Genomic DNA, 24,176 nt, shown 5'->3' on the forward strand with positions numbered 1-24,176 from the left:
GCTGCAGGAAGAGCTTGCTCCAGAACAACAGAGAAATGCTTTTCCAGCTGTCTGCCTCTGCCCCTTGAATTACTTCCACGCTAACGAGAGCCTGGTGATAGAGAATCACACAGAATCACTAGAGCTGGGAAAGATCTCTAAGAGCATCAAGTCCAACCATCATCTGACTCTACCAGGGCCACTACTACACCATGTCCTCGAGCACCAGATCTAGAAGGCTACATCCAGGGATGGTGATTCAAGCACTTCTCTGGACAGCCTGTGCCAGTCTTTGAGAACCCTTTCCATGCAGTTTTTCCTAATGTCTAGCCTAAACCTCCCCTGGTATAACTTGAGACAATTTCCTCCTCTGTTGTGACTTGTGAGAAGAGACCAACATCCACCTCTCCACAACCTTCTTTCAGGTAGTTGTAGAGAGTGAGAAGGTCTCCCCGCAGCTTCCTTGACTCAACAACCCCTGCTCCCTCAGCTGATCCTCACAAGACTTATTCTCAAGACCCTTCAGCAGCTTTGTTGCTCTTCTCTGGACTTGCTCCAGCACCTCTCCCAAATCAGAGCCTCTGGAAAGGGTTCTGGGGAGCAGACCACAAAGATTTCAGGTTTTTAGCTCTGCCATCCTTCCCAGCTCTGCACCTCACCTGACAGGAGGAAAAGCCCTTTCCTAAGAAGATATTGGCACCAGAGTTGGTTTTGGCTCGTTGGTGCAAGGATGTGGAACCCTTCACATCCTTGCATGGGCAGGAAGCCTGCCATGGACACTGGCAGCGTCCTTGGTGGAGTTTAAGAGCCCAGTCCCTGGCCTCAGGGTCCTCTCTGCAGACTTCAGACATCTAAACAGGACTAAGAGAGTCCCATCTGTGGAAATCCCACACCTTGGCAAGGGAAGGCAGGCACTGGGGTTATCCCTGCACTGCATTCTGGCCAAGAGCATCACTTCCTCCAGTGGTGGGGCTGCTGGCCCCAAGCCCTGCCGGCCCCAAGCCCTGCCCAAGGTCGGGCTGATATTCATGCATTTTTAATCAACCTCACAACTGAGGTTACAGCCCCAGCCTTCGACATCACCAAGTAATTTCTCAGCAGGGCTCTAGCTTTGCCCCCTCCCCCCACCCAGCACCTTCCCCCCAGGTCTGTGTCCCCAGCAAAGCTCCTCAGTCTGTGGCCCCCATTCCCCAACTCATGCCCAGCAAAGCCATCCCCACCAGAGGCTGCTTACCTGCTTCCATCCCAGGAATCAACCAAGAGCATCGGTTCTCTGCAGGTGTGGGGTCTCGGTGCCGGTGCCCCCATGGCACTGCCAGCCAGGCACTGCCCACCCAGCTGCAGCTGGGATGCCCAGCTGCTGGTGCCCTTGCAGCACCGACACCAAGGGCAGGAGGCATTGACATTCCGTCCGGGTCTGTGCAGCGCAAAAGTAAACTTAACGACGTTATCCCACGATCTGGTAATTAATACCCTGGATGCTCTTTACTGGAACGAGCAGAGGCCAGGACATGCTGGGGGTTTTAATGACAGGCCGTGCTGGAGAGGTGCATCCCCTGGGTTGCCCTGGAATGAGCTGTGCTGGGGGGGGGTGTCCTGGGTGCTATGCTCTGCATGGAGCGCCTCGTGCCCTATGTCGGCTGGTCGCAGCCCTGCGCCCACCTCACCAGCCTGTGCCCCTCGCTCTCCCTCCCCATGCACCACACCTAAGCTTCACACCAGACCCTACTGGGTCTTTTTTTTTCTTTTTTTCCCTCCAAATGAGATACTTTTAAGGTCTTTAAATATTAGGCAAGAAGTGTTTTTCCAGGCTCTTGCCTGCCATGCTCTGCAGAGCCCATCTGGGGCAGGGAGCAGGCAGGAACCTGCTGCCCGGTGGCGGTGGGGACGCAGCGCTCCGAAACTGCTGTGTCTTGACTTGATCCCGCTGCTATTTTTAATACAGATGCCTTATTGAGATTCAAATGAATGTTTCAAATCCTTGCTCCTTTGCATAATTCTTTTTAATTAACACTTCAAAGGTTTGAACACAAGATCCACGCTATTTCCCTAACGAAGTTGACTGAACCTTCTTTCCCCCAAAGCTCCCCTGCCACGTTTCCGAGGGCTGAAGCCAGGGACTGAGCTGTCCCCTGTGTCCCCTGTGCAAGGGGGATGATGGTGTTTGGGATCAGGCTCTGCAGAAATGGGAGCTAAGGGAAGTGTGTGTGTGTGTGTGTGTGTGTCAGTGCTGCAGCACTGGGCAGGGGCTGCTGTGCCATCACCCACTGGCACAAACTAGGTGACACAACAGCCTGAGCTTGGCACCAGAATTGTGGTATTTGAAGTGAATGTGGCCAAGGCTCCACTGTGCCCTGCTCCAGCACTTGCTGCTGCAGTAACACAGCTGTGCCCCTCTCTGGGTCAAACTAAACCTCCTCAAAAAGGAGCAAGCCCTCTCCAGGGCCATATTGAACCTCCTTTTTCTACCTTCTTGGCACAGAAAGGGCCCAGGGATGCCTTTCTCCCTTCTTGAAACTGTACCTGAAAAATCAAACCTGAAAACATAGAATCATAGAATCAACAAGGTTGGAAAAGACCTCAAAGATCATCAAGTCCAACCTGTCACCCAGGACCTCATACCTACTAGACCATGGCACCAACTGCCACATCCAGTCCCCTCTTGAACACCTCCAGGGATGGCAACATCACACATTTATATTCCCTAGTAAGAGCTGGAGCTTTTCCTCAGCTACCCCAAGAGGTGGGAATGATACAAATCCCCAAGGATATAACACAGACAGAGGAGAGAAAGAACGAGGCCAGGTGCCCATCCCACCTTCCCCTGACTCTGTACCCAGAGGGTCTCCCTGTTTGGGGGTAGGAGCAGCCTGGCTCTGCAGGATTGGGACCCCGAGGAGCAGTGTGGTGCCACAACAGGGAGAGGAGCTTGAGTTTCAATTCCTGCAAGTGCAGAAATGATTAGACACAACAAAATTGTATAATTAGTAAGATTTAATAAGAGACTGTCCCAGACATGCAAAAGAAGTAGGTTAGACAGTGGCCTTTGTTCAGCTACAAAAGACATTAATTTGCAAATACTCTTAATATTCTTCTCCTCTTTTTTTTTCTTTGGACTGATATTTTGAAAGTCTCCCACAAAATGAGAATTCTGGACTAAGCATTCCAGTTGCATTTCCAAGCACAGGAATCCAGCTTTGATGTTCCCCTTGATAACATCTTTTTAGAGCCTTGACTGCATCAAATTAAATTCTGATTACCCTGATAGTGCAATGCAGCTTCCAAATGTATTCAGGTGACTTTTTGTTCTGGAAGGAAATTAGCTATTTTGACAAGGATGCTTATTAGGGAGCAAAGAGATGGGGAGGAAAGAGCCCTGCCAGGGAAGCAGCGTGTTCCCGGCCCTGATTTCGGCGCTGGGGCTGCTGGGCTCGCTGGCGTTGGGGCTCCAGTGGGGAGGGGACGAGGGCAGCCCCTGCAAAAGCAGAATGGCACTTGTGGTGGCCCACGGGTGTCCTAGCACCAAGCAGAGACCTGGTGCACCCACCCCCTTGAGAAGAGACTTCTCACAGAGACTTATTTGGGTGCCAGGTCCTGCAGGAGCATGGACCGTGGGTGGCTACAGGATGTGCGGTTAGAGCAGGGTGGCCACATCCACGCAGAGATGTCACCTCTGCATGTGTCCCCATGAGACCACTTTATGTCTCATCCCTGCTTCACCCCTGGACTAAATCCACCCCTGAGGCACCTGTCCAGCTCTGGGCATGAGGCTCTAAGGTGGATAAAGGAGGGCATCCCCCCCATTGCCTCTTCTGAGCCACCTGTGATGCCCAAGCAGCAGGCTGGGATCCCCGAGCCATCCTCACTCCATCCATTTCCACTCAGCACTGTTGCTCCACGGCCCAGGCTCTGCTCCTTGGTTGGATGCTGGGATGAAAATAAAGAGCAAATATTATTGTTGGCAGAGATTACCAGCTCCCCCACTGCGATTTAGGCATCTTTAAACTTCATGTTTTATTAATCCTCGCCGTGCGATTAACGGCAGCAAGATACCATGTCTGCAAACAAAGCATGTGCTACACTCTTATCTCTGGGAGATACCAGGGCTTGGGCACTTGATTGCAAACATGCACCTTAACGGATTGTAGCGTGGAACTGCGTAAGAGATGGAGCTGGAGTCACCCACACCGAGCAGGGACCTGCCCCAGCCAGCCCAGCCCCTGCGCAGAGCCCAGGCTTGATGGAAAACTCTCTGCTTTCTGCCAGCTGCGCTGGGTAAAGCCTCCTGTCCCCAAACCCCGTCTTTTCCCAGCTACATCTCCCTCCAGGAGTGCTGGCTGCAAAGTGGGACTGGATGCTGACCTCACAGCCAGCATGGGCACAGCTCAGCAGCTGCTGCTGGAGCGGTCCTCCCCTCGCTGGCAGGCTCAGCAGCGAAGGCAGGAGCGATGGAGCAGAGGGTCACAGCTATTTGGGGCTAGGGCCAAGATGTGGCAGTAGGATCATGCACAGGAGCCACCACCCAGCTCCCCACACCAGAGTCTGGCTGGGGGGAGATCCCCCCCTCCAGCACCACTCAGCGGCAGTGAGTCAGGGTGTGATGTGAGCGAGCAGCGCCAGCCCCTGAAAGCTAAGAGCAGGGAAAATGACTTCAGCTCCCCGACCAGCACCGGTGCTGGGCTGAGCCTGGACGGACCTTCCTGTGCCCAGAGATTTCTCCCGAGCAAAGTTCACATGAATTATTCTCCTTCCAGCCGCTGGAGGACAGCGAAGCCCACGGCAGCAGCAGCAGATGCCATCTGCACCAGCTCTACAAAGAAGCAAAGTGGCAACCCAGGGACCTGCTGTTCCTGGCCAGCTGTTTTAGGAGATCCTCAGACCCTGCAATGCAGAGCTGGCAAAGAAACAGAATGTCCCAAGTTATTTGACAGCAACTCTTAAACACCCCTTGAAAAAACACAGGAGCAGGATATCATGGACCACACTGTACAGCCTGTGCTACAGCTCCAGGATAAGGCTGCACAGGCTGTTTTGTCACCTGCCTGTCACACTCCACTGGAGTGGAGTGTGACAGGAGCTTTAGGTAGCTGGCCTTGTTTCTCCTTTCTACTTCCAGACAAATAAGACCAGTAGCTGCTGAGTCCAGCTGCAAGATAATCTGGGGCTCATCAGCAAAAGCAAACCCACCTGGACATGTTCCTGTGCAACCTGCTCTAGGTGAACCTGCCTTAGCAGAAGGGTTGGACTGGATCATCCCCAGAGCTCCCTTCCAAGCCCCATCATTCTGTGATTTTCCTGAGGCCTCTCTCTGGAATCAACTCCTCACCTGCCAAGCTCACCAGCTGCTTAGAAAGAGTTTAACACCTTCAGATAATCCCGGTGGTGGAGAATTCTAAGCCCAGGGAAAGAAGCAGCCAGGAAGCAGGGGGGAAAGGCACCCCACTTTTTTCCTCTCTTAAGGCAGCTGGCAGTAGTGTGAAAGCTTTGCCTTCCTGGAAAGGATCTACAGCCCCTGGGTGCAGGAAACCACAGCAGGAACAGAGTTGGACGCTTCATTGCTGTAAGGTGTGCTGCTGAGCTGGGGTACAGAGCATGGGCAGCCAAGGAAATTCCCACCTATGAGGTGCTGCACCATGATAAAAGCTCCACAACCTGGAGTAAATTTCCCCAGTCCTGCCCCACGGGGGACAGTGCAACCCCACCCTGCTGAGAGCATCCATATGGACACAGGGGAAGAAGGGCAGAGGCTGGGCTGGGCAGCAGTGTGGCTTCCCCAGACCTGCACCGACCCAGGCAGCAACTGTAGCTCCCCAGCAGCACTTCCCACCTCCCTGTGCTCTAAAGGTCTGCAGTGAGTTGGATGAGGGTGACCCAACCACTGCCTCTGCCCCTGTAAATCAAGGTGGTGCTGCTCAAACAGGAAGCTGCCAGTCTGGAGGTGAGGTGGGTCTAGTGCAGCACACTGTGACATTCCTCACCTCGGGGTAGATGCTTCAGAGGGGGACTGGTGAGATCAACGGAGGCAGAAAAACCATGGGTTAATAAACAGCACCATCCCCACACGGCTCAGGAGACAGCTGGCAGCAAGTGGGCCACGAGAGCTGCTGCTGTTCGGTCAGGCTCCTCCAGCCCAGGGTGAAGAGCAGCCTGGGTCCTGGTGCATCTCATCCCTGAGGACAGCTCCGTGGCCTCTCACCTGTTTGCAGCCCCTGCCCTGGGCAGAGCCTGAAGGCTGATGGTTCCACCGCCGAAGCCCAGGCCCAGAGGCACTTGCCCAAGCCCCACGGTTTGAGCTGCAAAGGGAAAGCCCTGCCCCGCCCCCCCACCCCCTCCTTTCCACCTCAGCGTGGCTCCTGCAGTGCACAACACCCTGAACGCTCCCCAGCAGCCCCGGGGGTGCCGACTCCAGCCACAGATTTTATTGTTTAGTAGTAATGAGCTCACCACACCAGCAAGCCAGGACAGGGAAGGGGGGAGAGGGGAGGGGATGGTACATGGATACACATCTGTAGTAGTTACACAGACTTGAGATTTGTACAGCTTTTGTACAGAGGGAGAAAGAAAAATGAATCAAATAACAAAATAGACATGAGCAGTCAGACCTTTTTTTTTGGGGGGGGATGTGTGTGTGTGTCTTTTTTTTTTCCCTCTCCTGATTTTCTCTTTTTATACCATACTAACAAAATCTGATAGCCAAAAAATGACTAAGCTACAAAATTGTGATACATACTGTAGGGGGGTAAAAGGTTATCATCATCCATTTATACATCTAGTATCAGCTTTACTCTGGTAACTTACATGAGGCCTATAGGATCTTAGTGTTATTAATAACTCCCTACGAGATAGTGCCGAGCTGCTAAAGCTGCTGAACCACAGAGCACTGGGATTTCTGGTAAGACTTTTACAGTGTCATTTGCATCCTTGTGCTGGAATGAAACCCTCATGCATCTCTACTGCAAGCCAGAGGAACTGCTGGTGGTGGGGGCAGGCAAGAGCTGGAAAGCCTTGGCTGGCAACTTTGCACCCGGGGCTCAGCACGGCACCGGCGCGCTGCCGCCCCTCGCTCCGGCTCTCTGGGTGCTGCAGGAGGGCTACAGCTGGAGTCACCAGCCAAGGTTCTTTTCCCTTTGGTCTAGAGGGTTAAAGAAAGCACTGAACATGGAGCAGTCTCCAATGCAAAGCCTTGTGTTTTTCACTGGGTAACAGCTGTCAGCAGAAGAGCATCACTCACCGTGGGGGTATCGCAGCTGGTCGCACACCCGGGGTCTGGTCCTTGCCCTGGTGCCCAGGGCTCCAGCAGTGCTACCTCCTGCTCCCCACCCTGCACTGGTGCTCTGAGGCACGATGCTCAGGACTTGGCTCCAGATGCAAAACCAGCGTGGCACACACGAGCTGGGAGAGGGACTGAGGAGAACACAGCCCCCCTGCTGCCAGCTTTCAGGGATCAAGATAAGAAGAAGGCTGAAGCCACAGTGGGAGTGAAGGCACAATCAGGAACCAGCCCTTGACCCACAACAGAAGATGGGTGCACCAGTGCTCCAACACCCTTGAAAATCTCCCCCAAAGAACCAAGCCAGTAAGACCAAATATCGTGAAGTACTTTATACACCACCACATAGGCAAAAATAGCACTTAAACTTACAAATAAATAGAGGGGCTGGGGAATCTCCTCCTCCTCCTTTCCATGTTTGTCCCTAGTTTGGTCTCTTGCAACCTCAGAATGGCAACCAGAGGCTGGTGCCCATAGGAAGTCTGTGCCAGTCTTGGAGAGGGAGGACACAGCTGGTGTCCAAGTCCCTTCCTGGCCACTTTATAGAGGGTTGAGCTGAAACCCAGATGATGCATGTGACAGTGTCTTGCTGACACTGTACTCAGTCCTCTTTGGAGAGCAGCTCCCATGGACCTGCACCCCAAGGAGAGTGGGGACACAGGGGACCTGGCTTTGCCTCGCTGCCCACTTTGGTACAGCCCTGCAGCACAAAGACCACACACAAGAAGTGCCATCAGCTCCTGGCTGATCCTTAGAGACCAGCACAGCTATTTACACCCAGAGAAGACTATCAGCACTAACTTTAAACCTGCTCTGACACATCTGCTGCTGTTCTGCATTCTCACCTGAGCTGACTGGGAAGAGCCATAGGTCTGAGCCGCTCACAGAAAGGAGGCAGGAGCCAGAGACTCCTCCAGCCTGAAGCACTGCCTCTCTGACAGCTTTGGATCTGATTAATGGAACCAAATATGTAGTCCTCATAACCACTCCTGGGAGATCCCATCCTGTGCAGAGCCAAAGGTTTGTCAAGGGAGGTGGAAAATGCAGGTATCCTTCCTCTGTAGGTGAAGGCAGCTGCTCACAACTCACTAGAAGATCTATCAGGGGAAGTAAGGTACACACCAAAGAGGGCTCTCCCCCACACAGGTGCTCAGGAAGCCCTGGACTTGGAGACAGGCAGGACACAAAGTACTCTGTTAGCTCTACTCAAGCCAGCTGGAACTGTAGACGTGACTTGAGAGACCACTTTGGGACACAGCCCTAAGTTCTTAGGCACAACAGCTCCCAGTGAGGTACTCCCTGTCACAGGCTGTAACAACAAGCACTCCCTCTGGGATTTTCCCAAATCATTTAGGGGAGCCAGGAGGGTTTTGGAGACCACCCTTATGATCCCTTGGGAAAGCCCCAGAGCCAGGCAGAGATGTTGAAATCTTCCTGGTGGTTAGTAAGAGCTGATGAAATGCTTCTGCAAGGCAGCATGGGATCCCACTTGAAATATTCCCAGCCAGTTGGGGCCCAAGCTCTGCCTTCCCCTGCTATGCACCAGATTTGAGCTGTGCTTTCTGACCTGCTTTACTCCCCTGCAGCCACCTTCCTCTTTAATGGAGGGAGATCTCCAACCCTTCATCCAGGGAGCAGTGTTGTATCATAGCCCCGATTCAGCAATGCCCTCCTCATGGCAGAACTGCACCCATGAAGCCCAAGTCTTTCCCAGGTTGCCTCTAGCTGTCCATCCCTAAAGGAAGCAGGAGCCTGGCAAACCACCAAGAAAAAGTAACACAGCTTTGTAGGAAATCAGAGCATAAAAGCAATGAAGCTGACATGCCATGAGGTTCATCTGCCTGTGGTCTGGCTCAGATCCCATCTCTCAGCTGCCTCTTCTGTCTCGTCCTCTTTCACAGGCCCCATCATAACACAAGAGCTTCTGAAGACTGGAAGAGTTGGGCACTTAACTACAGGAGGCCTAGTAAAATATTGCTGTGATTATTCCCTGTGGTACTGAGCAGTGAATCTGAACTGGACTCTCTCAAACCTTTAAAAGCATCTTGTCCCCTTCCTCCACCCTAATGTCCCTTGGGATCTGTGATGTAAAGTTAAAGAGAAGGGTAAAGCCTCCAGAAGAACAAACAAGAGCCTTGTCTGGGCCTGGACACAAGAGCTGTGTGGGCTCCAGTCTCAGGTTCCTTCTGCTTCAGATGCTTGCAATCAGGTCATGCACAGAGGACTGCTGTACCCATGGAGTACAGAGAGCCACTGCTGCATGGACGCTACAGCAGCACCTTAGCCTCTGCCATTCTTGGTGGGAGGGCATGGGCATCATGGTGAAGAGCCAAAGACAGAGCTGAGAATCCCAGACTCTCCAGGCAATCCCTGATTCACTGTGAACGAGCAAGGAGGGAGCCATCTCAAGGCATCTGCCCCACACTGTCTGCAGCCAGCATGGTGATGCTGAGATTCAGCTGTTTGTGGAGTCCTGTGCTCAGGAAAGACCTAATGAAACACAAACAAGTGAGGGCACCAGGCTGGGCAGCCCCGCTGTGACGCAGGGCACCGCAGGCCTGCTTGGCAACCTCTCTGCAGGAAGAAAGAGCAGCCACACCTGAGCGAGGTGTGCCTGTCCCCTGACACAGAGCCACCACAGCTCCTTCCCCAAACAGCAGTGAGTGAGAAACAGCACAAACATCCCTCTGCCACCAGCTTATTTCCCACAACGTGCTACGACCCCGGCACTGAGTGCAGCCTCCGTGCTCTGGAGCTGTGATCTCTCCTCCAAGGCAAGGAGGGAGGCACTTCCCCACGCCCTGCCCTCCTCAGCCCACCTGTGCCAGCGTCAACAGTCAGCCCAGCAGGTTGCTCTTGCTTGTGCAGGTCTTCAGGAGACTGGGATGGGGGGAAGGGAAGGGACAGGCCACGTGGGGAGTGCGCAGCCTTTGGAGCTGAACACCACAAGCAAATCCCTTTGGAGCTCCTGTGGGGCCGCTGGGACTGGCTGAGACTTCAGCCACTGTTCAGGGCAGGAGTCATCTGGACCACATCAGCTGGTGGGACAAGGGCAGCTCAAGCCATACAAATTCCACAGTCAAAACCAATGCAAGTAAGAAACCAAACCCAGAGAGATCTTTCTGCTCCCTCCTGGAACAATGGCTGTCGTGGAAAACTAGACTCCAGGATTGTCCTGATCACATCAGTTAGTAGATTATAAACATTGTCCTGCTTTAAAGTGAAAATACTGTGTCTGGTCTTTTGGAGGTGCTAAAGCCAGATGTGGTATTGTTTTTCCTGACTGTGCACAGGAGCTGATACTGGCATGAAATGATCCTCTTCACCTCTTCTCTATCAGAGCTTCTCCTGGAAGAAAAAAAATCCAGGCCTTGGTTAGGCAAAACGAGGACAAGCACAAAGGTATTTTTCACAGAAGAGGAATGCCACCAGGCCTGCTGTGTCCTGATCCACTGCTCTGCCCACTAAGCCATCCTGCCTGTTGAGGACATGAAGTTTGAGGCTACCGGTCCTGCTCTGAATTGTGAACATCACAGGGGAGAGCAGGCCAGCACGTCCCACAGGTGCCACCCAAGGTAAAGGGCATGGCAGAGATCTGAGACTGAGCAGGTTCTAGCTGGGGCTGCCAGGAGGAAAGTCACACAGACACTGACCCAGGAGACCGAGGGGAAGCTCCCTTAGAATCATAGAATCAATAAGGTTGGAAAAGACCTCAAAGATCATCAAGTCCAACCTGTCACCCAACACCTCATGACTACTAAACCATGGCACCAAGTGCCACATCCAATCCCCTCTTGAGCACCTTCAGGGATGCTGACTCCACCACCTCCCTGGGCAGCACATTCCAATGGCTAACAACTCTCTCTGGGAAGAACTTCCTGTCACCTTCAGCCTAAACCTCCCCTGGCACAGCTTGAGACTGTGTGCTCTGACACAGTCCCTTCTCACTGCTTCTCCCAGAGCAAGCACCCACTGCACCCTGGTGTGCATCTCACTACACCACTTGAAGCCATCAGGCAGGTGCTAATGGAATGGTGAGGCTCCCACAGGCTTGGGAACTGGAGCTGTGCAGAGGCCCTGGCTTTTGCTGTGGGAATGACACAGCCAAGCTTTGCTGGCACAAGTGCCTCCACCCAAGAGCTGTCCCCAGCACAGCAGACAAGAAATCACATGAAGCAGTCACAGTTTCCAGCAACATTTTGCTTTCAACTCACCTCTTGCTTGTGGGATTTGTCCTGCTGGTGAATCCCGTTAGCAGACCCAGAATTTCCAACAGTCTGCAATGGAGAAGGGACAATGCTTACTGCAGAGGGACACAGAGCCTGCAAGCCCTGAAATCTGGCAAGACTGCCACCTCCTGCCTCAGCAGCCCACTCCACGTGAGCAAAGGGGAGTGCAAAAAGCCCACCTTGCTTTTGGCAAGAAGCCTCCTGCCCTCTGCACCCTGGCCCAGTCCCCACGTGCTGGGTTGCATCCTTCCCAGCTACAAAACATCTCCCCTGCTCCCCTACAGCCACAGCCTGGCTCTTTACTCCAGACTCTCAAATCCCAGTAAACAAACCTCAGCCAAGGGCAGCCTTAGCTGCAGATCACGGCACAGTGAACATCCCAGCAGTGAAAAGGACCTTCTCTGCTCCCCATTTCCCATCCCTGGGGAGCAGCCTAGCAGCCAGGACAGGCTGTTCTATCTTTAGAAAGCACAAGAACTTTCAAACATTTATAGTGTTTCTTTAGCAGGGATAATTTGGAGCCCTTCAGCTTCAAAAATGACAGCACAGGCAGCACAAACAAGAGAAGAAAGCTGCAGCCTGAAGTCACAGCATGCCAGATGTCAGTTGCTTGGGCCTTGGTAATCAGATTCACAGTTGTTGGTGAATTGCTGATGGCAGCAAAAGCAGACATAATGGCAAGACAAGACTGCAAGGTTTAAAAGCCATCATTAGATGAGTCCCAGCTACCCAGCTTCCACCCTTAGCATGACCATAAAGGTGCATAATCAACCTTAGGGGACAGAGGTTTAATTTGGGCAGGAAAGAGAGGCAGAGGTTCAAACTGAGCTCTGCTTGAAGAGCCTGATCTGTTTGCAGGCAGTGAATCCCTGTCAGGATGGAGGGGAAGAGCAGAGCCGCTGCAGTGACAGCTTTGGGGTCAGCACCCAGTGGCACAGGTGATTCAGGCCTTGCAGAAGGCAGCATGTCCCACCCTGGCTGCAGCACACCCAGCCTGTGCACCAGGCAGTTCTCAGGTTTGCAATCTGATCTTGGTGCACAGCCACCACAATGGACAAAGTGGTGCAAATCTGCCTGAAATTCAGCAAGAAAGCTCCCAGAGCAATCACTGCAAATTCCCCAAGAACAGGCCCAAAGTGTCACCCCCTTGTCATTTCCTGCAAAGCTCTGAGGTCAGGCAGAGATCCTCTTCCTCTACTACAGGGCAAATACTTTGCAGCTGCAGGCATGGAAACAGCAAGGCAGCAATTAGTCCACGAGGAGAGGAAGGCATGGAGCCATTCTGCTCCTGCAGCTCCTTGTCTAACAGCAAGGGCAGCCACACACCAGGGGCTGCAGAGTGTGGTGGTTGCCTGTGCCTGCCAGGGCAGAGCAGCAGCAGCTCCTGCTAATGAGAGATTTCTTTCTTGAGCATGCTGGAAAGTGAAGACTCTCCAGACAAAGGGAGAGCGATGCCAAGACAGCTCCCTGGGCAACAGCTGCTGCTGTCAGAGGGGAGACAGGAGGTCAGAAGGTAGTGCAGGGTGGGTTACAGTGGCTTCTGGGGAAGAACCAGCCATTCCCTAACTATTGCACCAGGATCTCTTTAGGTCAGCAGTGTTGTCAGGCTCAGCTTGAAAGTCCCTGGTTAACAGCTCCCCTTCATAAGGGAAAGGATGAAGGGATCACACTGAAACGGGGGAGCTTTGATCCAGACTTCCTTGTGACTGGGTACTTAGAAAACCTGACATCAGTGGAAGTTTGAAGCCTGGCTTCCCACAGTAATCCCTCTGTCTGTCTTCTAGTACCACAGTTTGTAGCTGAAGTCTTAACACTATCTTGTCCCATCTCTGAGTCTTCTTCAGCATGAAAGCTGACCTCAGAGGATCCATTCCAACTCACTTTATGTAAGATTAGTTATTTTCTAGAGATGGGGAAGAAATAACTACCAGCTGCCCCACCTCTGGAGCCAGGAATGTCAAAGGGAAGACTTCCTTTTCTCAAGGGACTTTGGAATTAAAGCACACAGAGCATAACTCCCTTCCTTCCTCCCACAGCTTCCAACAGATGAGGCTGTCAGGATGCATTTTCTCTTGACACATGGCAATTACAACAGAAGCTCAAGTCACTCTGGAGGTACTGACAGGATTATAGCACATCTTGGGCTGCCACAAACTTGTCACCACGACCACAGCTGTCCTGCCTGGTGCTGGCAGACGGCTGCAGCCGCTGCGCTGCGGGACATAAAGAGACTTCTCTGCACCACACAGATGCTCAGCTGAGCCAGCAGAGCTCTCAGGGCTGCAGTTCTTTCTGTGCCTCCCCACTGCCTCCCTGCACCTACTGCTGCAATGCAAACAGCCACTGGGTGCATCTGCCAACTGTGGCACGGGAGGAGATGACTTGATACCCTCCAGATTACCTCCCACATGAGATCTGCACCTGCATCAGGGAAAACAAACTTCCTGCCTGTTCTTTGTGTCCACTGGCTTGCTCTGTACTATCCTAAGGTGTCTGCTTGAATGGGAATGGTTGCTCATTACAGCAAAAAAAAGATGTTTTCAGCTAAGAATTTAAATGATCAAGAACAAGAGCAGCACTGGTGCATCTGAGCCCTGAAAGCCATGACCTGGTTGCAGGCAACCCAGCTACAAGGACACAAAGCACAAAGCTTGGCACAAGGGGCAGGTCACTGTGCAGGAGAAATCAGTCAGGGCTTAGACACTGCAGGGATAAGGTGGGAAAAGTCAAGTTATTTGTAACAGAAAGAGAGATTGGCCATTGGAATGGGCTGCCCAGGGAAGTGGTGGAGTCACCAGCACTGGAGGTGTTTAGGAAGAGACTGGATGGGGTGCTTGGTGCCATGGGTTAGTTGATTAGATAGTGTTGGGTGATAGGTTGGACTCGATCTCAAAGGTCTTTTCCAACCTAGTCTGGTCTATTCCTATTCCATTCCCATTCCATTCCTATTCCCATTCCATTCCTATTCCCATTCCATTCCTATTCTATTCCAACCTTCAATTCCAGAAAGAAGGTTGCAAGACAAACAACAGAAGCAGGTTTGCTTTTGTCAGAAGAAACAGAAGGAGACCAAAGGAAGCTGGGAAGAGCAGACAGTAACTGAGGTGGGAACATACATGGCCTATCAGCAAATAGCCAGACACAAAGATGCCTCCAGCAGCTGGTAAGAGGAATGGAAAACCTTCTCCCAGAGTTGCCTCCAGAGAGTCTGTTGATGGACTGCAAGGAAATAAACCTCTCAAGGATCAGGGATGGCACAAACCCTCAAGTCTCATATTTCACCTGTAGCACAAGGACATGCAGCTACACGTCCCTGCACACAGAGAACTTACTCACCCTGCAAGCTTCCCCAGCGCTGCCTCGCCCACAGCAGGTAGTTGTGGCCGAGTGGTCAAGGCGATGGACTAGAAATCCATTGGGGTTTCCCCGCGCAGGTTCGAGTCCTGCCAACTACGCTCCCTTTTGGGTCAGCCATTGGAACAGGCTGCCCAGGGAGCTGGCAGAGTCACCAGCCCTGAGTCCTGCCAGCTATGGGCTGCAGGTCCCTTTTGGGTCAGCCATTGGAACAGGCTGCCCAGGGAGCTGGCAGAGTCACCGGCCCTGAGTCCTGCCAGCTATGGGCTGCAGGTCCCTTTTGGGTCAGCCATTGGAACAGGCTGCCCAGGGAGCTGGCAGAGTCACCAGCCCTGAGTCCTGCCAGCTATGGGCTGCAGGTCCCTTTTGGGTCAGCCATTGGAACAGGCTGCCCAGGGAGCTGGTGGAGTCACCGGCCCTGAGTCCTGCCAGCTATGGGCTGCAGGTCCCTTTTGGGTCAGCCATTGGAACAGGCTGCCCAGGGAGCTGGTGGAGTCACAAGCCCTGAGTCCTGCCAGCTATGGGCTGCAGGTCCCTTTTGGGTCAGCCATTGGAACAGGCTGCCCAGAGAGCTGGTGGAGACACCATCCCTGGAGGTGTTCAAGAAATGCAGACATAGTACTTCGGGGCATGGTTTAGTGGGCGTGGTGGTGTTGGGTTGATGGTTGGACTTGATGATCTTCAAGGCCTTTTCCAACCTTAACCATAACACTTCCAATTTAAATCATAGACTTGTTCTGGTTGGCAGGGATGGTGACTCCACCACCTCCCCAGGCAGTCTGTTCCAGTGCCTGACAATGATGCTGTGATTTAGCAACCATTCTTGCAGAGCACAAAAGGATCCATAACTACCAACTAGCAAGGCCAGAACCAGGTCTTTTCCAGGCTGTTTCCAGCAGAGACAAGGGGACCCAGCTGACTGCATGTGATGGTTTAACCCACCATCCCAGAGCACAGGGCAAGACCTGTTCAAGATCATCACTGAGGGCTGGGCAGCCCAGGGAATGAGAGGTGAGGCTGTACCTGTGTTTTCTCTGAGGAGAGCCTCATCGCCTCCATGAGCTTCTCCATCTGGTGGCCCTGCTCCAGCGCGTTGCGCAGCACATCCTCGGTGCTGACGAGGCGGTGCTGCAGCCGGATCACTTCTGACTCCGAGGAGGGGTCGATCAGGGAGTATCGCCGCTGGTCCCCTACCGACTTCTCCTTGTCCTTACACGGCAAAGGGAACAGAGAGGCTCGTCAGATGAGCGCCAGCGACTGCAGGAACTCAGCAACCGGGAACTCGCACGCCCGTGTTCTGATTTCAACAGCAGATGGGGTCAGAGCACAACTCTGACGGCTGATCGAACCCAGGGCCGCCAGCAGCGGCTCCAGTCTGTTCCCAGCGGAGTCCAAATGAATCATTCGCATTTCAGCCGCTGGAGGACACTGAAGCACGCAGGAGCTAGAGCACCTTGCTTATTGCTAGATCAGCCAATCTGCAACACAACCTGGTGTAGCTGATCAACCTTTCCAGAATCACAGAGTGCTAGGAGTTGGAAGGGACCTCCAGAGAGGTCCAACCCCCGCCTCCAAGGAAAGTAGGATCACCTAGGGCAGGTCACACAGGAACACAGCCAGGTTGGCTTTGAAAGTCTCCAGAGAAGGAGACTCCACAACCTCTCTGGGCAGCCTGTTCTGTGCCCCACACCCTCACAGTAAAGAAGTTTCTCTTCATGTGGAGGTGTTCTGTGTTCTAGCTTACAGCCATTATTCCTTGTCCTATTACTAGGTGCCACTGAAAGGAGCCTGTCCTCTTCCTCTTGACACCCACCCCTCAGGTATTTGTAGACCTTCATAAGATCCCCTCTCAGCTTTCTCTTCTCCAGACTAAACAGACCCAGTTCTCTCATTCTTTCTTCATAGGAGAGATGTTCAAGTCCATTAATCATCCTTACAGCTCTTCACTGGACTTTCTCCAGCAGATAGGGATCTGTCTTGAACTGGGGAGCCCAAAACTGGATACAGTGTTCCAGGTGTGGTCTCACCAGGGCTGAGTAGAGGGGGAGGACAAGCTCCCTACACCTGCTTTCTCTCACAATTTACCCATGGATCTAACCCCTATGGAGAGCAGAAAAAGCTTAGAGAAGAACCTATGGATACTTTCACTGCTTAAGGAGGTGGCACTAAGCCAGGCCACAGCTCACAGCTTCTGTCAAGGGAGTTCCATCAGTGAAACAAAAGAAAGCACGAAGCCTTGGAGCAAGGTGAAGAGCTGGGACCCTCCACGAGCAGCAGAGCCCTCCAGCCCCTAGGCCAGGGTAAGGAGGGGGGTTGGTGCCCTTACCAGCACGACCAGTTTCTCTCGCAGCCCCTTGATGTCGTCCTTGAGCTTCTGCTCCTTCAGGCGCCACTCGGCTTTGTGCACTTCCCGGCTCAGGTCCCGCTCGGGGCCGGGCGAGTGCCGGTTCGCCTCCAGCAGCAACACCCGCAGCTCGTTCAGGCTCCTGGAAAAAGCAGCATGAGAACGTGGGGACATTTCACACACCACTCAAGTCCTGCTGCACTCCCTCCCACCGTTGCCACAGATCCAAAAATAAGCCAGCCAGCAAACCTGACCCAACCCCCACCACTTTGGGGGTGTCAGCTCTCCTGTCATAGAACCATAGAATTGTCAGGGTTGGAAGGGACCTCAAGGATCAGCCAGTTCCACCCCCCTGCCATGGGCAGGGACACCTCACACTACAGCAGGTTGCTCAGATCCACCTCCAGCCTGGCCTTAAAAACCTCCAGGGATGAGGCTTCCACCATCTCCCCAGGCAACCTGTTCCAGTGTCTCACCACCCTCGTGGTGAAAACCTTCTTCCTAACATCCAATCTGAATCTACCTATTTCTAGTTTTTTTCCATTCCCCACTGTGCCAGCTGGAAAGAGGCTGGAACCTGTGGAGGGCACCACACTTCAGAACAGGGCAGCCATCAGCTTTGCTGGCTTGTAGGTGACCTCACTCAGCATCTCTGTGTGCACTGAGCTGCCCTGCAGCTCCTGGCAAGCAGGGAAGGAACAGCCCCAGATTTTAACCACATTCCAACAGGACTATCTCTCAAGAAGAGGAAAGCTGGGGGGGCTGGACTTCCAACAGTTCAACCTCCAGAGTTGGTTTGGTGGTAAATGACAGCACCCTGGATGAACAGGAACACACAGAGAGCCTGCATCTCCAGCTCTGTCCTTCAGGCCTGCAGTCTGACCTTTCCTTCTTGAGCAGCTCCTGGCTGATGAGGACCAGCTGCCCTGAAGCATCATGTGTTTTCCTGGTCAAGGCTTCCAGTTCACCTTCCAGCCTCTTCTTCTCTTTCAACACCGAATCTGCCTTCTTTTCTGCTGTTTTGCATTTGTTTTCCAAAGCTAGAAGCAGAAGGTTAACAGTGGAGGAGAAAAGGTCACTCAGTCCTTTGCTTACATTCCTGCTTTCTGCCTTTTCCTGGTTCCCACTCCTAGCAGCACAGACCTGGCTAGCCCTGGATCTGGCCCTGTTTAAGAGGAGCTCCACACCCAGCTCCATTTACTTCTGCCTCTTCCATTTGCTTCTGCCTCTTCCAGCTTTTGTGATTCAACAAGTCCAAACCCTCCCCCACAGGACACACATATCTCCTGCAGTGATTGTGTCTAGCTCCTGCAAATAGACTGGAACTTCTGAACACATTTCTCTCAACACAATCCATTAAGAGGCAGTCAGGGCCTTGTTTTACACCAGCCCATTCCAGCACCTGGGCCCTTGTTCAACACCAGGACAGAGGATGAGCTTGGAAACACCTTGCTCCCACCAGCACTGGATTTAGGGAAACTTACCACTTACTTGGGCCCTTAGACTTTCAGTCTGGGACACCAGTGATGACACCTCTTTGTCTCTTTTACTCAGCTTGTCTTGGAGGTCTGTGGGAGAATGAAAAGACAAAGATTGGAAGTCTGGGAAATGCTTGATGCAAATCAAGAAGGTATCAAGTGTCCAGCATGGGCTGATGGGGGGCAACAGGGGCATGGTGGTGGAAGCCTCCATCAGGAGAAGCAGCAGGAGACAGGGAAAAGGTGTTTCTCACTGTATCTCACCACCACCCAGGCATTAGGAGGCGGGGTACAGAGCTGGGAAGCCGTATCAGACAGGTTTAAGAAAGGAACCAAAAGGAGGGTGGGGGGGAAAGGGAATAAAACTTTCAGCACATTTCTTTATGCAATCTCCTACACTGGAAGGCAGAGACAGTTTTAAAAGACATGTTTCCTGGAACTGATGGGTTTCCACAGTCAGAGCTATGGGTTGAAGCATGATGCTTTTGTGGCTCAAGTCTGGACCAGCTGGGTTTAGTACATCTCCATATGGCTTATTCACTGAGGAAACAACCAGCACATGGACCAAGAGGCCATTCTAAGAGCAGTGGCTGCTGGAGCTGGTGATGCTCTGCCCTCACTAGGCAGGACTCTCAGCATTTGGGACAGCAGTGTGCAATCCTGTACCTGCAAAGTGTGCTGGGGTTGACTGGCAATGCCTAGCGAGCACTGAGAGCAGACGGAGATAGGACACAACATCTGAGTCCACAAACAGCTGGGGGGATGCTCAAACTAAACAAAGATTCTATTAAGTGAAGTCAGTAAAAGCTCTCTTTAGGGTGCTACATCCTCACCAGGACTTTAGCAAGAGTCCTTGGATGTGAATGCTTGACACAAAGCTAAGCCACCATAAGCCAAATGCATTTGCAAAGGGAAGTGATTAGGTAACTCTTTGTGACCCATGCTGATAATGTCTTCTGCTGAACACCAAGCTAAGGAAGAATGAAGAAAGGTGAGTCACCTGGGAGTGAGCAAGGGAAGAAGTGAGCTGGAAGCACCTTATGTGTCTTGGAACAGCCCTGAATCCTCCACAGCCCCCCAACAGAGTATGCTACACACAGTGATGTGGTAGGACATTGCTCCTAACAGAGACCTTCTGAGCCACCCAGCTCTAACCTTGCCAGCTCTGCTGCTGCTCAGACAAGGGGTTACAGCTTACCCTGTCTGTGAGGCAGGCTGAGTGCAATTCAATGTTACAGCTACTTTATACACCATTTCCTGAATGCCTGAATCCTGTTCTGATAAAAGGATGGATCTGATTTATACCAAGCTTAATTTAAAACTCTAACCCCCATTATTTCAAGCCAGCCCCACAAACATCTACCATTAGCAGCCCTCTCCTCTGGACAAATTTCACTTCATGACTGGATTTCTCCTGCTGTAAACATCAGTGATGGGACTGAAGTGTGCCCATTTCCCCAGCCCTGTCTCCAACCTGCACCATCTGCATGGTGGGGGTGCAAAACAAGTGAAAGCATCCATCCACCCCTGCATATGCTCAGATGGATTAGGAAACAAAAAGCCCAGGCAACAAATGCCACCCTGCAACAGCTGAGAGATTAAATGGCTTCCTAAGTGCCTTCCACACAGCCTCCTCTGCAAGAGCAGAGGATAGAAGGCACATAAGTCACCAGAATAAGGTGTTCCAAGAAAAAAACCACCCCACAACAAAACACAGCAATAACATTTCCTACCTTCCATGGTCTGCTTCATCTTTATCTTTTCTTCTGAAATATCATTAGTTTCAATCATCTGAAATAGATGTGAGATAGATGTAAAGAAAGATTCAAAGCAGAGGGAAAGAAAGGCTTCTGAGGAGTCACTTCTACAGTTGGGTACTACCAAAGGGTAACTGCTACCATCTGAGAGTGTCCAGGGACAACAGGCAGCTGAGCACAACAGCAACGTTCTCCCAGCAGGGAAAAGAGCTCAGGCTTTCCCTGTAAGCTCTGGTCCTAGCTTCCACACCCTCAGAGTTTGTGCAGAGTGATGGAAAGGGCTGCTCTCCTTCAGACCTAGCTTAACCATGGCAAATATTCATGTCCAAATGCTCTTTGGCATTCAGCTTGAGACCTAGCAGGCAAAGAAGTGCCTCAACTTCTGAAGAATTTAAGTGTGCCCAAAGGTACAGAAGCAGCAACAAACCATTGATTATTAGAGAATGAACAAGCAAATGCTGGCCCACATAGAGGATTCTGCCTATTCCCCATTCTCTTTTGTCCATGTTGCCATGAAAGACAGAGATTGCAGAGCTCACAGCCAGGCTTTCCATTGTAGATGCCACAGTTCTGCATTTCAAGCCTCTTGATGGCCAGCAGCCTTCAGTGGAACCTTAGCACATAGAATAGAATCATAGAATCAATAAGGTTGGAAAAGATCTCAAAGATCATCAAGTCCAACATCTCACCCAACACCTCATGACTAAAAAACCATGGCACCAAGTGCCACATCCAATCCCCTCTTGAACACCTCCAGGGATGGGGACTCCACCACCTCCCTGGGCAGCACACTCCAATGGCTAACAACTCTCTCTGGGAAGAACTTCCTCCTCACCTCCAGCCTAAACTTCCCCTGGCACAGCTTGAGACTGTGCCCTCTTGTTCTGGTGCACATGCCCCAGATCAAACAGTTGCTGCAGCCACCACCACTGAAAGCCCTGAGGTCAGTCCCCAAGAGCTTCAGGGGGCTGCAAGATATGTCCACCAGAGGCAGGAGCACACCCAAAGGGGAAATCAACCTCCTGATTTACTTTTGGTATGGAAGAACCATTTAATTGCTCTTTGGAAGGGCAGCTGAAGGTCTAGAAAAGGTGATCAAGAGACTGACTTGCTTGTTTCAAATACTTGGACAGTTAATACTGCAGTCACCTGCAGCTAGGTAAGACATTTCAAAATACAATGTGCCCTGTGCTACCCAAAGCCTTTCAGCCATGCCCTGCTTCCCACATTTGCCTGAGTTTAACTGACACACAGCTAAAAAAATTATTTCAAGGCTCCCTGGTTCTAATCCAATACCAATATCCACCCCCCCACACCCAGTGTCCTCTCACTGATCTAAAGGCCTCTGGAACAAGGAGGTTTAGGTTGGATATTTGGAGGAAAATCCTTCCCTGAAAGGGTTGTCAAGGCCTGGAACAGGCTCCTGAGGGAGGTGGTTGAAACCCCTTCCCTGGAGGTGTTTAAAAGACAGAGAGATGTGGTGCTGAGGACCACAGTTTAGCACCAGCCTTAGTAGAGCTAGAGAATGGTTGGACTTGATGATCTTTTCCAACCAAAACGATGCTGTGATTCAATCCTGTTGGAATACTGGCTATAGCATGTGGCATGTTATAAAAACACCCCCCTTTTCCCAGGGTCCTGGCTGTACTTCTTGGTCACAGCTGTCTTCACTAGGTGAAACACGTTGAGCTTTCAAGAGTTGGGAAGACACCTTCAGTATGAAGATGCAGTGCAGAAACCCCACTGTCAAGAGGGCAAAACCATGCAGCCTCAGGAAACTGCACAAGGCAGCAGCTGAGGGCTACTCCTAGGAAGGGCTACTGACAGTGATGCTAGGCAAAATGACCCCAAAGCCATACATTTGCATGCTGGGAAGGATGCAGGGCCTCCATGGACTGCAACTTGTTCTCTAAGACAAGCACTTTTTCCTGCAGTCTGTGGATCTCCTGTTTGCTCTGGGCTTCTGCTTTCTGTAACGTTTCATAGTCAAACATCTTCTTCTCAGCCAAAGAAATCTGCTCTTTCAAGAAAGCTATTGCTTCTGTCTGATCAGTATATTCACTGTGAAGTTTCTCCAGTTCATGCACCCTCAGCTCAGCGTCTCGGCACTTGTCCTTCGCGTCCTGGAGCTCAAGAAGGTGCTGATTGCTTTTGGTTTCCAGTTGCATTTTCCAGGTGCTGTTGCTTTTTTCCACTTCATCCACAGCCTCCTGGAGCTTCAGTTTGAGACTTTCTTTCTCCTTTATGTGAACAGCCGTCTCAATGTCATGTTTTGCTTTCAGGTTCTCCAACTCGAGCTGGTGCTCCATCTTTATACTCTCCACCACCGCCTTCAGCTCTACGATCTCCTTATGCTGGGTATCAGTGCCTGTGTTCAAAGTGGCTTTCAGGTCCTCCAGAGACTTCTGGTGGTCAGAAGCTAACGTGTCCAACTTGGACTTCCAATTGTCCATGAGCCCCATGTTCTCATTGGTGGCTTGCTGAACTTTATGCTTTAGGTCAACAATCTCCTGCGAGTACTTCTCATTGACGGATTTCAGCTTCTCCATCTCCTGCTGGTACTTCTTTAACGTCTTCTCATACTTCTCCTTCAGCTGGCTGCTCTCCTTCTGATGCTCCTTGTTGGCAGACAGCAGCTGGTCTCGCAGGCGAAGAGCCTCTGACTGCAGGCCGAGGCTGTGCTCCGGGGTCTCTGCTTGGTGAGAGCTCCTGAGGCACTGCCGCAGCTCATCCACCTCGCTGCGCCGCAGGCTCAGCTCCTCCTCCAGCTGCAGGATTCGGGACTGCTCCGCCACCGTGGTCAGCTGCAACAGGACAGAGAAGACCAAAGTCAGTCCCCACCTCCCATGGCTGCAGCCTCCCTTTCAGGCAGTGTGCTCCAGTGGAAGTAAATCCAAAGTACAGCTGCCAGAGTTCAAACAAACGGAGAAAGAGCACCCAGCAGCCTCCAGTCTGAGCGTGGTTTTGCACCAGGGTAACCATCACCAGCGACTAACACTTACATCTTTGTGCCAATTGCAGCTGACTTTTTCCAGTAGGAACCTCCTGTTTTCCACAGGCAAACACACATCTTGGAAACAACCCTTGAAATTCACTAGAGAGCAGCAGTGGTTTAAGAAAAATAATGTCCTGAGGGGCATTAGATTTCCAGACCAGGCATCGTGCCAGGTGACTGACTGCACATGCAGGAACATCACAAGCACCAAAACCGGCAGAAAGCAGATCATGTTTCCTTTATTGCTCAGCAATCCTCAGCCTACAGCCCTCTCCTCTGCATCACAATTTGTTTACCCTGGTGTAAAAAGGGAAAAAGGGTTTTTACACACAAAGTACTTGTTAGAGTTTATTAGCCAAGTGAAGGTAACGTAGAAGGGCTGGAGGATGCAAGACAATAAATCTGGCTATGGTTAGCATGGAGCAGAAAGGCTTATGGATCAATGTAACCCTACAGGGCTGGTTACAGGGTGCTGCAGCTGTGGGTGGAGGAGATTTGACTAGCTGAAATACCAGAAAAAGGCAGAAGAAACAAGGAAGCCAAACCAAACCACGACCCATCAATTCCATTTCATTTCAATTGCCATTTTCCCCACTCAGCCATCAGCCCAGGAGGCTGGGGCGAGGGGGTTTATTTCAGATAGACAGAAGGGCATGCAAACCCTTTAGCCCATTTGGAGAACCTCAGGTTTGTGTTTTCTACAGCTCTAAAGTCCACTGGTGAGAAGCAAGCTCACTGTAGCACGTTTGCTGCCTCCCAACACCACCCCA

General features: G+C 51.9%; 1 protein-coding gene and 1 non-coding gene across 3 annotated transcripts in view; one reads left to right on the forward strand and one right to left on the reverse strand.

Annotated features, from left to right (window-relative positions):
- Positions 1 to 6,608: 6,608 nt before the first annotated feature.
- Positions 6,609 to 24,176, reverse strand: part of CLIP2 (CAP-Gly domain containing linker protein 2) — a 63,942-nt gene continuing 46,374 nt past the window's right edge. For both annotated transcript variants that reach the window (XM_054166310.1, XM_054166309.1), the window contains 8 exons: positions 22,271 to 23,215; positions 20,388 to 20,445; positions 18,661 to 18,744; positions 18,060 to 18,216; positions 17,159 to 17,318; positions 15,856 to 16,041; positions 11,464 to 11,526; positions 6,609 to 10,597 (listed from right to left, as the gene is read on the reverse strand). In XM_054166310.1, coding sequence (XP_054022285.1) covers positions 10,586 to 10,597; positions 11,464 to 11,526; positions 15,856 to 16,041; positions 17,159 to 17,318; positions 18,060 to 18,216; positions 18,661 to 18,744; positions 20,388 to 20,445; positions 22,271 to 23,215 — 1,665 coding nt within the window. In that variant the 3' untranslated portion in view covers positions 6,609 to 10,585. The remainder of the gene's footprint in view (positions 10,598 to 11,463; positions 11,527 to 15,855; positions 16,042 to 17,158; positions 17,319 to 18,059; positions 18,217 to 18,660; positions 18,745 to 20,387; positions 20,446 to 22,270; positions 23,216 to 24,176) is intronic.
- On the forward strand, positions 14,852 to 14,933 carry TRNAS-AGA (transfer RNA serine (anticodon AGA)). Its single transcript has one exon. It is a non-coding gene; the product is annotated as a tRNA-Ser (tRNA).

This window comes from Dryobates pubescens, chromosome 13 (assembly GCF_014839835.1).
Source record: "Dryobates pubescens isolate bDryPub1 chromosome 13, bDryPub1.pri, whole genome shotgun sequence".
Classification (NCBI taxonomy): domain Eukaryota; kingdom Metazoa; phylum Chordata; class Aves; order Piciformes; family Picidae; genus Dryobates; species Dryobates pubescens.